We start from the raw sequence: 12,773 nt of genomic DNA, 5'->3' as shown, positions 1-12,773 counted from the left end.
GAGAGAGAGAGAGAGAGAGAGAGAGAGAGAGAGAGAGAGAGAGAGAAGGAAAGAAGAAAGAAAAAGAAAAGAGAAAGAAAAAGAAATAGGACTCTAATTTGCTACATAGAACCAAAAAAAAGCAGGAATTTGCTAGGTAGTTAGTCCTGTTCATTTCTGTCTTAAATATTGCTTGTTTTACAAACTATAAGGAATCAACATTATTCAAGCTACACCGTAGCTTATGGATTTATTTCACAGGAGATAGTTTTTAAAATTTTAAATTATATCTTAAGTAGGATCTTAAGACTGAATGATGACTCATAAACCATTCTTAAAAGATGGCTTTAGAAGTTATTAATAGTTTTATTAATCATTCCATGCATGAAACAGTGACTGTCAAAGTACAGAACAGGAAATATAATATATACAATCTTAGCTATAAAATATATAGTTGTCATTGCATCTCACTTATTTTTATTTTTCTTTCTTTGCAGATCGTATATTTTAGTTCTCTGTTTCCATATGTGGTACTTATATGCTTCTTAATCAGAGCATTCCTTTTAAATGGTTCAATTGATGGAATTCGCCACATGTTTACCCCTAGGGTATGTACCGTATTTCTATTTAAAGCTTATGATCATGAAAGCATTATATTTCTTCTTAAAATATTTAAGGATATTTAAGGACTAATTGTTCTAATATATGCACATTAAACTTTTAAATTATAGTTGTTAACCAGTCTAGAAAAACATAATTATATCCATTTATCTCCATTTTTTAATATTCCATTTTGATTTTACAGTAAGACTACCAGTATTTCAGCTTCAAAAGTCCCTCTTTTGTAATAAATGCATTTCCAATTTTTATACTGATTAAACTTTATAGTTTTTCAGTCTTCATTTACTCTTTCCCCTCTATTCCAATGTTTTTTACCTTTTTTGTGTGTCATGGACCCTCTTGAAAAAATGACAAGGATTTTCTTACCCAAAAAATAATGGTCATAATAATTTGTTTAATGGCTCCAGAAGTTGACCAATCATCTAGAATCCATGAACTCAGATTAAGAAACCTAAATTACTCTCTCAGAGAAAAATCAGTGTTTTCTTTTCTTAGTTAATTTTTTTTGAGGTTTTGTATCTCCTGGAAGAATATAATGATCAGCTTGTGAAATGATGTAACTTCTATAGATGTTAGAAAAATATGTATATTTTAGTAAAATTCTCTTTAGACTCCATCAAGGGCTTAGAACTTATAATCTATCATGCAATTTAGTAGAGCTAAACTCAACACTGGGCACATTTAAATCCTGGTTAATCATAACTGTGGACTTAATCATAACTTCTTATATTGATTTAACAGGAAACAAGTTGTTGAGAGTGTGTGTATATATATATATATATATATATATATATATATATACACACACATGTTATTCACTGAAATCAAGTTGCACCCCACTATTAGTTTGCTAATTGTATTATAGGCAGACATAAAGATGAAACTGTCTAAAGATATGATTTCAAAATTAGTTTAGAAATTAAAAGTTATCTGAAGGATGAATGTGCAGCCAGCAATGAGCTGTGAGATTTGGGCAGAAGGGATTAGCTTCTCTGGAATTCTTTGTCACTCCTGGCAGCTGCCTTGATACTGCGTAAAAAAAGCTGTGTTCTTTGTGTGTCTGGCTCTGAGTTGGTATTCATTCTGTAGTAGCAAAAATGCTGACACTGGTGTCTGGTTTTCGCAGCTACTTTAAAAGTCCTATTTAACATTTAGAGTTCTTGGAACTTCTCTGTGAACAACTAGTTAAGATTTATGAGTTTCAGCCACACTATAATTTAAATCTGCTTCAAATGGGCCATACTTAATGACCAAAAAAACTTATATGTATAAAAAAAAATGTTTTCTGAGTTCAAGACAACAAAATTCTGTGTGAAATTTTAGAATACATTCTCTTTTTAAATTGGCAATTGCTTGTGACAAAGTTCTAAACATTTGGTTTAACTAAATATTTTAGAATTTCAATGCTTTGATATAATAATTATATATAGCCCCAGTACTGAAAACTACAGCATGAATTAACATTTTTGACCTGGACTAGGGGTCACTATTACAGTGTTAATTTTCCTTCAGCCAACTTTTTATTGAGTGTTGATAAGACTCTGTATTACATTTCTGTAGGATGTGATAGTCAATATGAGAAGTAGTTGTAAATTTTTTAAAATTTCCATTTTTACGTAGGTGAGAAAGTATGTAAGCACATCAAATACTCCTGAAACAGTGAGCAGAGATTTTAGTTCAGAAATTGAAAGGGATCCTAGTAATGTCTTTAGTAAATATGTGTTTCCTGCCATCTAGTGGGTAAAGTAGAGATAGACAGTTGAGATTATTTTAATAGAATACAATGTAGCAGTGGTCAATAAACAATATGCATATGTTAATTGATAATAAATTATGAAAATAATCATGATTATGCTTAAAAAGCAAATTTCATAGATTTTAATAACTAAATTTAATTGAAGCAATGCATCCTATTATTTGAGGGAACATGGGTTTTGGAATCTACCTGTGTTCTTATTTCATCTCTACCTCAGAGCTGCTGTGTAACCTTAGGTTACATAACCTTCCTAAGACTCAGTTAATAGTAGCAACAACTTCGTGGGTTGTTGTGCATATTAAATGAGGTAAACCCTATAAAATGATTGTTAATGTATTTGCCATAATAGCTGATATATGTTATCAGTTACTGAGCATTTTTAGAGTGTGGTAAGTACCGTGGTGAGTGGTGCACTTCTTATTACTCTGATCTTTCTATTGAAGAAGCTAAAACTCAGGGAGGACACAAATTCTGGAGAACTCATGTTTTTAGCCATGTTTGACATTGCTCTCAATAAAGGCAATTTTATTGTAATGGTAAAAAGAGATATAATGCCAATTTAAATGCTATTATTACTGAAATCAAACTGAACTATTTATTGAGGTCTGTGCCACATGTGGCTGATCTGAACTGTTTCATTTAAGTTTTGATTATAAACAGTGATAATTATCTAAGACATAAAGTACAACTACGTGAAATATCTTTTCAATATTCTGAATCTGATATTTCAGAAACATACAACATATAATGGTCAAATTTGGGAAACTGGGATAGTCATCACCTCAAACATTAATCATTTCTTCGTGCTGGGAACATTCCACATTCATTCGCTTATAATGACATACTCGTTTATAAACTATACACCAAAAAACTCTTATGTGCTCCTTCGTATGTTGATATTTCAGGTTCAGAATATGGGAACTTTGGATCTGAAAGAGTATCTTACAGACAATATAAATGAATTTCTTCTATTTTCAAAGAAAAATCTTTTAGTAGACTTTTGAATGAATAAAGAATACATATGTGAATATTATACAAAGTACAAATAGTTCAGCTTTACCAAGTTTATAATTGTTTTCTGCTTCAACCATTAGATTAAGACTAGAAAACACAAAACATGGAGTATAAGTGAACTAATTTACTAACTTTTATCGGTAATTGACATGTTTTGCTATGGGGAAGAAAAAAGACATAATGGGAAATGATTGAAGATAATTAATTTTTCTTCATATTCTCATTTCATATTTACTTTGATAATTAGTCTTAAAATATTAAAAAATCACTATGTAAGTAGAAAATTTCCATGTACTTAAATTCTCCATGTAAAGACCTGATAAACTTTCTTATTCATATCCTTTCTTTCCTAAAAAAAAAAAAAAAATGTTTATTTAGTCTTAAGATCATATTATTTCTCAGATTTAAATAACCTTTGGGTGCATAAACATCACTGTAATATATTTAAACAGTTGAGTTAATTCCATAAAACTTAATTATTCTGAAATATTGAATTGTACCTGATTCTATTATGTTTATTTTTAAACAGCTTGAAATAATGTTGGAGCCCAAGGTCTGGAGAGAAGCTGCTACTCAAGTGTTCTTTGCCTTAGGGCTGGGATTTGGTGGTGTCATTGCCTTTTCAAGCTACAACAAGAGAGATAACAACTGCCACTTTGATGCTGTCCTGGTGTCCTTCATCAATTTTTTCACTTCTGTCCTGGCAACATTGGTGGTGTTTGCAGTTCTGGGCTTCAAAGCAAATGTCATAAATGAGAAATGCATAACACAGTATGGATATTAACTTCTATTTGCTTTATTTCTTAGTTTTTATTTTGTTATTTGTAATTTTATGTATACATGATAGTTATACATATTTATGAGATACATATGATAGTTTGACAGAAACATACAACATATAATGGTCAAATTTGAGTAATTGGGATAGTCATCACCTCAAACATTAATCATTTCTTTGTGCTGGGAACATTCCACATTCATTAGCTTATAATGGCATAGTTGTTTATAAACTATACACCAATGAACTCGTATATGTTCCTTCATATGTTTTTTTTTATTTCAGAAATTCAGAGATGATCATAAAATTTTTGAAAATGGGAAACATTAGTGAGGATATTATTCCCCATCATATCAACCTTTCAGCTGTTACCACGGAAGATTATCATTTAGTTTATGACATCATTCAAAAAGTGAAAGAAGAAGAGTTTCCTGCTCTACATCTCAATCCCTGTCAAATTGAAGAAGAGCTAAATAAAGTTAGTGTGCCATGTTTGAGCAATAAAATACTTATCATTCAGTTAAAATGTGTATTATCCAGCAGACTGCCTTCTGGAAAAGGCCTTAAAATGCCCAGGAAAGCTCTTAAATGCCCAGAGAAGCTCCTGGGCATTTTAAGGCCTTCAGAATTTACATTCTTCATTTTAGACAATATGTTTTCTTAAACGGTAAATTAAATTAAGTTAAATCAAAATTGCTTTACTTTAAAAAGTTATTTCATTCATTGAGTCACAATAATTTAAAATATGAATATAATGTGATTTTTCATCATAAAATGATGATTAGTCTGAAATATTCCTTGCTATAATGTTCAACATAGAATTAGAATTATGGCTCTCATCTACATATACGTTACATGATTGTTTTGGTGCATGAATAATTTTAAAATAGACATTTTAATAGTTGTGTTCTGCAAGTCATTGTCAAGTTCTTTTTTTTTTTTTTTTTTTTTTTGAGCTGGAGTCTTGCTCTGTCACCCAGGCTGGAGTGTCGTGGTGCAATCTCAGCTCACTGCATCCTTCACCTCCCAGGTTAAAGCAATTCTCCTGGCTCAGCCTCCTGAGTAGCTAGGATTATAGGCATGCACCACCAGCCAGGCTAATTTTTTTTATTTTTAGTAGTGACTGTGTTGGCCAGGCTGGTCTCAAACTCCTGACCTCTTGATCTGCCCGCCTCAGCCTCCCAAAGTGCTGTGATTACAAGCATGAACCACTGCACCCAGCTGATCAAGTTCCTTTTCTTAACTATGTTGTATTAAATAAGAAATAGATCACCATTAAGAAATGTCCTTGTATTGGCTGCCACTGTCTCCCGTATGTCAAAATGTAAAACACAATGGACAAATTAGTCATTAAATCATTTACATTATGATAGCTAACTATACTTGAAACTAAAGAGTCATGTGTGGATATTATTCATTGAAAATGTAAAGCCATCATTAATATAAAAACCTCAAATTCCTTAAGGAAATATTTAAATAATTACTAATGTATTGTTCAAAGTTTTTTTTTTTTTTAATTCTCATCTATCTTTGAGACAACACAATTAACTTGAAATTCTCATCTATTTTTGAGACAGTACAATCAACTTGAGCTTGAATTTTGGTTATAGGTACATAGATGAAGTAAGTTGTTATTTTAGAACTCAATATTTGTGTTTTTTATAAAAATAGGCTCACATTAATATTTGTAAGGAATTCAATTTCTTTCCGCCCAATTGGAATATCTGTCTTTTTATTCATTTTGTTATTAGATTTGACTGGAAGTTCATTGTGTCTTCTGAATTAAAACCAGCATATCAGCCCAACTTTTTTTTTTTTTTTTTAAATCAGGGAGGTAGGAATAGTAGAAGTAAAAAAGGTAAAGATTTAGGTTTTTTTACATTGAAAATTGGCTTTCTATAATCTACTTATTCTGTTCACATCATTTTATTTTGCATTTGCAGTTTTCTCTTAAATAAAAACAAGTTTATTATTTGTAGTATATATATATTTTTTACAGCAATTGAGCTAGTTTGAGGTAAGATAAAACTAAATTTTTAAATCTTTATATATGAGCCAACAATAGTTGTATATAATTCGTATTTATATATTTATGATAAGTCACTATTCATATTCATAAGCTTTAACAAAACCAAAATATTATGTATTATTTAATATAATTTTTCATTTTTGTAGCCTTGTGAAATATTTAGTATATACAACATAATTACATACTCTATTTAGTAATTGTAAACAGAGTTTCATTATTTGGATCTGTTTGATCTAATTAAATCCAGGTTCTGCGAAGAATAACATGATTTATCAGGTTAAGAGCTGATATGAGCCTATCTATTTCCAGCAGTCCTGGCCATTATTCAGAGATTTTCCTCCTCATTGTAACTGATATATAGAACCATTGTTTAATTGTTATTCTGTACTAACGTTCTATTTTGTGTATTTTGCAGGCTGTTCAAGGAACTGGTTTAGCTTTTATTGCCTTTACGGAAGCGATGACACATTTCCCTGCATCTCCCTTCTGGTCAGTGATGTTTTTCCTCATGCTGGTAAATCTAGGCCTTGGCAGCATGTTTGGAACTATTGAAGGGATTGTCACACCCATTGTGGACACTTTCAAAGTGAGAAAAGAAATTCTTACTGGTGAGTTTTTTGTATTTGACTTTTCATTGAACAAATCCAGGTCATTTTATTCTTGGTGAAAGTTAGAGATAAAAGCTGGAAAGTCTTATATTTTGAGTTTTATTAATGTCTATTATTATTATTTATTTATCATTGTTTACTTTGTATAAATTTATTTTATATTTTAATTATATATTGTATATATATTCTATAATATGGATTTTTAAATATAAATTATATTTTATCATTTATTAATAATTATTGTTATAATTTATTAATGGTAATGTCATTATCATGAATTACTGACACTAAACTCATGGAGTGTTTGTGTATAATTTTGTATACAAGCCCAATAATCATAATTAGAGCAGTTCAGGTGCAATATTCCTATCCAAAAAGTGCATAGCTGAAAATGATAAACCTAAATCCAGTTCTCGTATACAGCAGCAATAGTGATTTACTAGTAGTTAATGCTTCCAGGTAGAGAACAAAATAAAACGGTTTATCAATATGGATAGTAGTTAATATATCCAACTTACAATTATTAAAGTACCAGTTTAATGCATCCTACTCCCATTTAAGGGATTTAAAGGATATAAAAGAAATTATAAGAAATATACAAATATATAAAAAAATCTTCTCCAAAAACAGTAGCACTAAAATTAAAATCAGATTGCATCGATAAGACTTAAAACATGTAAAATACTGATAGAGAGCATAATAGATTTTACATGTAAGAATTCAGAAGAGTTTAAGTCATCTAAATATATGATGAAACTGTCAGAGAAAGAGACGGAAGCTGAATTAGAAAGAGGAAGGATCTTCTCAAGGGTCGGAGAATGACTTTAGTAAACATACATAAATGGAGATAAAGGCAACAGTAAGAAAGCTAACCAGACAAGAGTACAGACACAATACTGGTAAGTGATGTAAAATAAGACTGGATAAAAATTATACAGATGACCTTGAGTGTTGGGCAATGCTGTGCAAATCCCCAAGGCTCTTCCTTAGCCATAAAAAATTTACTGATAATTTATGTGTAAATAACTCTGAAATATATAGCTTTATTGCTTGCTGCTCTGATAACTATGTCTGTATGTGTTTGTACATGTGCATGTATGTGTGTATAAAACAGTTCAATTTCAGTAGTTTGTTAATATTGATAGCTATATATCCACAATTCAGCTGAACAAAAGTGAAAAACTGCTTTATATTATTCAAGAAAGTGATTTCTACTTCTTAATAGGAAAATTGAAAATCCGTGTCCTGCCTGACATGCAGGCTAAAGTCATTTTTGTATTCATGTCATCGCTTGCCATATCCAAACTCTTCCCTCCTATAGTAAAGGGCTTACAGGTTAAGAAAAAAGTAACAGTGTAAAGGGAAAATCACATAAAGTAGTATTTTCTAACTCCTTCTAGAAGACTTATTTGGAAAGAGCAAAGGGGAATTCACCCTCTTTCCCACTTCTTGAGTTTTAGGATCATACTGATACTTCAAGTAGTGGTCATATTTGACCACAGTGAAATATTACCTCATTTTCTTTGGTAGGTGTGTTTTCTTCTCTTTTAGTGCAGTAAGATTTAGGCAAATGAATTACTCATTATCTTTTTCCCTCACATCTCCAGTAAAACTCTTACTGTCTGTACCACTTATAATGCACTTTTTAATATTTGCCTCATACTGTGGTGTAATTAGGAGATAATGAAAGTGACAGAGGCTGTTGAGGCAGACAGACTTAGGTGCAAATACAAACTGGGCTACTTCCAGCCTGAGACTTTAAGCATATTACTTAATGTTCTTCAGGATCATTTCTCTCATCTGTAAACAAAGCAATACATTGTTAATTGGGATGTTATAAAAATCAAGTGAGATAATGCAATCTTATTTTATACTGTGGTAAGCATTTAAATTTAATATGCAGTAGAATCCAAGTAAATGTTGCTTTTTAATTCTACATTATATGTTCACATATTATATTCATTTCTGTATGATGTAACTCACAGCACTAGGATAGTACTTAAGAGATGGAGATAATTTCTTCATGTAACACATACTTGCTGAAATTGTTAGGGAACACTACACTCATATGATTGAATACATGGATGTCTTTTTTCCTTAGCTGCCATTACTATTCTACTTCTTTCAAGTTTACTCACCTCTGCCAAAGTGTGGTTGAGAAATGGAACGTAGTAATCTATGAATTTTGAGGGCTTCTCTGCTAATAAGCAGAGAATAAAAGAATAAAAGAATAAAATAATAAAAGAATGAAGAGTCTAACAAAAATATGGAAATACCATATGCGTTTCAAAAACTTCTCTAAGGAGTAGCTAGTCAGAAATCTATGCATCTGTTTCTTAGATATTACTGGGGAAAGTTTTTTGATAATTTTTCTTAGATGTTATTTGAATGATCAGATTGCTCAACTCCATTATAATTTGTTTCCAAACTAACCTGTTCAGTCAAAGATAAAAGATATAAATGTGGATTGATGCTGAGGTTAAGTCTGGTCAGATTTTTCCAGTTATGCTTTAAAAGTAACTTATTTCAATCAAGTAGATAATATATATGTTTCATAATCTTATAAACTTCATTAGTCTCATTAATTAAAAAATTTTGTATCTATTTCAACACTATGTAACATTATTAAAGGAAGAAATGACCTATGAATATTTGCTCCCTGAAGAAGTCACTTTGCTATTAATTACAGAAATAGAGTATGGAAATTTATACTTTTAAAATTTTCTCTAAATTTTGTCTCATTTATTATTGTACTTATAAATGAGTTTCCACAGACTCAGGTAAATAAATTGCTGTGTTAGAATAAATTTGTATGACTGTTGTGGTCACACCCAGGTAACTTAATTCCTAATATGTTGTATGCCATGTATCAGGAAAGGTATTCCCTGTTTATATGATGGTCATGTTATAAAAGTTTTAAAAGTTTGAATATAATAATTTATAATAACATTCAAAGAACTTGGCTCGGAATAGAATCTCATTTTTCATTTTGTTTCTTTTGTCTAGTCATCTGTTGTCTTCTGGCATTTTGTATTGGCCTGATATTTGTGCAACGCTCTGGAAATTACTTCGTTACAATGTTTGATGATTATTCTGCTACATTGCCTCTGCTAATTGTAGTAATTTTGGAGAATATTGCTGTATGCTTTGTTTATGGTATAGATAAGTAAGTATATTTGCTTTTATGTATTCACTTTTATCTCTATTTTGAAAACATCAATTATTATTATTTTCATTTAGAAGAAGAAAGAAATGAACAGAGGGAACAATTCTTTTTAAAATCAAATATTTTACAGGCTCTTATTGATTCAAAATTTTGGTAAAGTAGATTCTCCTATTGGGTAAGTAGAATCGTATAGGATGTAATAGTGTGTAGAATTTTAGAGCTTTGATTTAGTCCTTGTTGTTAAACAGTAATTCTCAGGATCTAGTAATTATCGGCAGTGTTCAAAGAACCTTACGTTCTTTTGAGTTGTTATCTGCATTTCACAGATAAAGAAAATCAAGCTTAGAGAGATACCCTGTGAACTTACCCATCACCCACCTGGACAGCAGCAGACCTGGGACTCATAGCCATTTCTACTTAACTCTAAAGCTTATCTCCTAGTTATTTTGCTAAATTATTTTATGAGAGGAGTGCTTGTGTCACAATGCTTTATATAGCAGAACAGTATTGGGTAATGATATTTTCCCAGCTCTGAGATGTATATGTCATTTGTTGTACACAAACATTATATTTACGTGGAGTCATTACTTAAATTCACTATATGCATTAACAGTGAACAAATTCACTATTCATAAATTCATATCAAATACATATAGTTTTCACATCAATCAGGTTCATTGTTCAAACCTTTGAATTATTTGATATGACATGAAGCATCAGAGTAATCTCAAGGGAAAAGATCTTTGGAGGATTTGTTCAATACTTTCTATAGCTACTGTCTCTAATCACATATATGGACTGAGAGGTAATAAAATCACCAAGCTTATTACAGCTCTATGTAAAGTAGTAACAAAAGCACCTTAAGTGAAGACCAAAGTCCTTTTAAGAAACATAAAGAATATTGTTGGTATTGAATGAGCAGTATAACAAAGCTTAGAGACTGCTTTTTATGATTGCCAAAAGCTCCAGGCCAGCAAGGGTAGGGGAACTTAAATTTAATAATCATGTACTATATCATAATAGTAGTAATAGCTTTTACCACGTAATCTAGGAATCATGCTATTTGTTATTACCCAAAGGAGTTGAAAACTTATGCCCACTTAAAATTCTGCATGTGGGTATTTGTAGCAACTGTATTCATAACTGCCCAAACTTAGAAGCAACCAAGATATCCTTTAGCAGGTAAACGGATAAATAAACTGTGATACATTCAGACAATGAAATATTATTCAGCATTAAAAACAAATAATCTATCAATCTATGAAAAGACACAGAAGAAATTTGAATGCAGATTACTTAGTGAAAGGATCCACTTATGAAAAGGCTAAATACTGTATGATTCCCTATATTAGAATATGGAAAAGATAAAACTATGAAGACAGTAAAATGATCAACAGTTGAAAGGGTTGGGCCAGATTGAGGGATGTATAGGCAGAGCACAAAATTTTTAGGGCAGTGAAGCTACTCTGTATGATACTGTAATGGTGGACACATATCATTATACATTTGTCCAAACCCAGAGAATGAACAACACAAACAGTGAATTCTAATGTAAACTGTGGGCTCTAGGTAATAATTATGTGATAACTTAAGTTCCTCAGTTGTAACTAATGTTCCACTCTCATGGGGGATACTGATAATAGAGAAGGTTATGCGTGTATATTGGTTGGAGCTGTATGGAAAATCTCTATACTTTCAGCTCAATTTTGCTGTGAACATAAAAGCTGCTCTTAAAAAATAAACTCTATAATAAAAAAATTATTCTGTGTTAACTAATATGACCCATATCTTACTGCTCCTTCTTTTCCAGGAGGATGCAATATGTTAGCTGTAGAGCCAGTATTGTAACCTTGACCTTCATTTCAAGGCCAGATTTCTCTAAACTCTGCTAGGCTACTCAACACTCCTAACCTGTTCCATGGTGGAATTTGATATTGTTATTGGACGGATCTGTGAATACATTTGTAATTTAGATTTCCTTTTAGACAGTTCATTATTTATGACAGACTTACTAAAGAATCTCCATTTTTAATAGCTAGTATTCCTGAATAACACTATTTATAACAACAGAAGAAAAAATACTCCTACTAATAGATGCATCTATTGATTTTGTACAATATGTGAGATAGTATGCTATGCATTCATTGTTTATGGTTCTAACAATAACCCTCAAAGGTGGGTATTATATTATCTTTTTGCAAAATACCAAAAATGAAGCTTAGAGAGATTAAAATATACATCAAAAGAACACAGAACTGTGATTTGAAATGAGGTCTCTTGTTCTTCAAATTTGTATTTTGTCTAAAGGGCAGGCATAGAATTCTTACACTGAAGATGTCCTTTAAGATTCTGGAGCAACTTGGAAGAAACATAAAAGGGAGGAGAAACATAGAGATTAAGACTGGGCTGGGCATGGTGCCCCATGCCTGTAATTCCAACACTTTGGGAGGCTGAGGTGGGCAGATCACTTGAGGTCAGGAGTTCAAGACCAGCCTGACCAACAAGGTGAAATGCCATCTCTACTTAAAAATACAAAAATTAGCCAGGGGTGGTGGTGACACCTGTAATCCCAGCTACTCAGGAGGCTGAGACAGGAGAATTGCTTGAACTTGGGAAGCCAAGGTTGCAGTGAGTTGAGAATGTGCCACTGTATTCCAGCCTGGGAAACAGGTGAGACTGTCTCAAAAAAGAAAGAAAGAAGGAAGAAAAGAAAAGAAAAAAGAAAAGAAAAGAGAAAAAGAAAGAAAGAGGAAAGAAAGGAAGAGAGAGGGAAAGAAGAAAGAAAGAAAGAAAGAAAGAAAGAAAGAAAGAAAGAAAGAAAG

General features: G+C 31.4%; 1 protein-coding gene across 2 annotated transcripts in view; it reads left to right on the top strand.

Moving 5' to 3' along the window:
• The window catches only part of SLC6A15 (solute carrier family 6 member 15), a 52,506-nt gene that overhangs the window by 35,842 nt on the left and 3,891 nt on the right, over positions 1-12,773 (top strand). For both annotated transcript variants that reach the window (XM_032297020.1, XM_032297025.1), the window contains exons 6-10: positions 477-587; positions 3,900-4,141; positions 4,434-4,626; positions 6,593-6,785; positions 9,792-9,951. In XM_032297020.1, the coding sequence (XP_032152911.1) occupies positions 477-587; positions 3,900-4,141; positions 4,434-4,626; positions 6,593-6,785; positions 9,792-9,951 (899 nt within the window). The remainder of the gene's footprint in view (positions 1-476; positions 588-3,899; positions 4,142-4,433; positions 4,627-6,592; positions 6,786-9,791; positions 9,952-12,773) is intronic.

Source organism: Sapajus apella, unplaced genomic scaffold, assembly GCF_009761245.1.
Source record: "Sapajus apella isolate SASKATOON/1434 unplaced genomic scaffold, GSC_monkey_1.0 scaffold2, whole genome shotgun sequence".
In the NCBI taxonomy this organism is placed as follows: Eukaryota; Metazoa; Chordata; class Mammalia; order Primates; family Cebidae; genus Sapajus; species Sapajus apella.
This window is presented reverse-complemented; position numbering and strand designations above follow the sequence as displayed.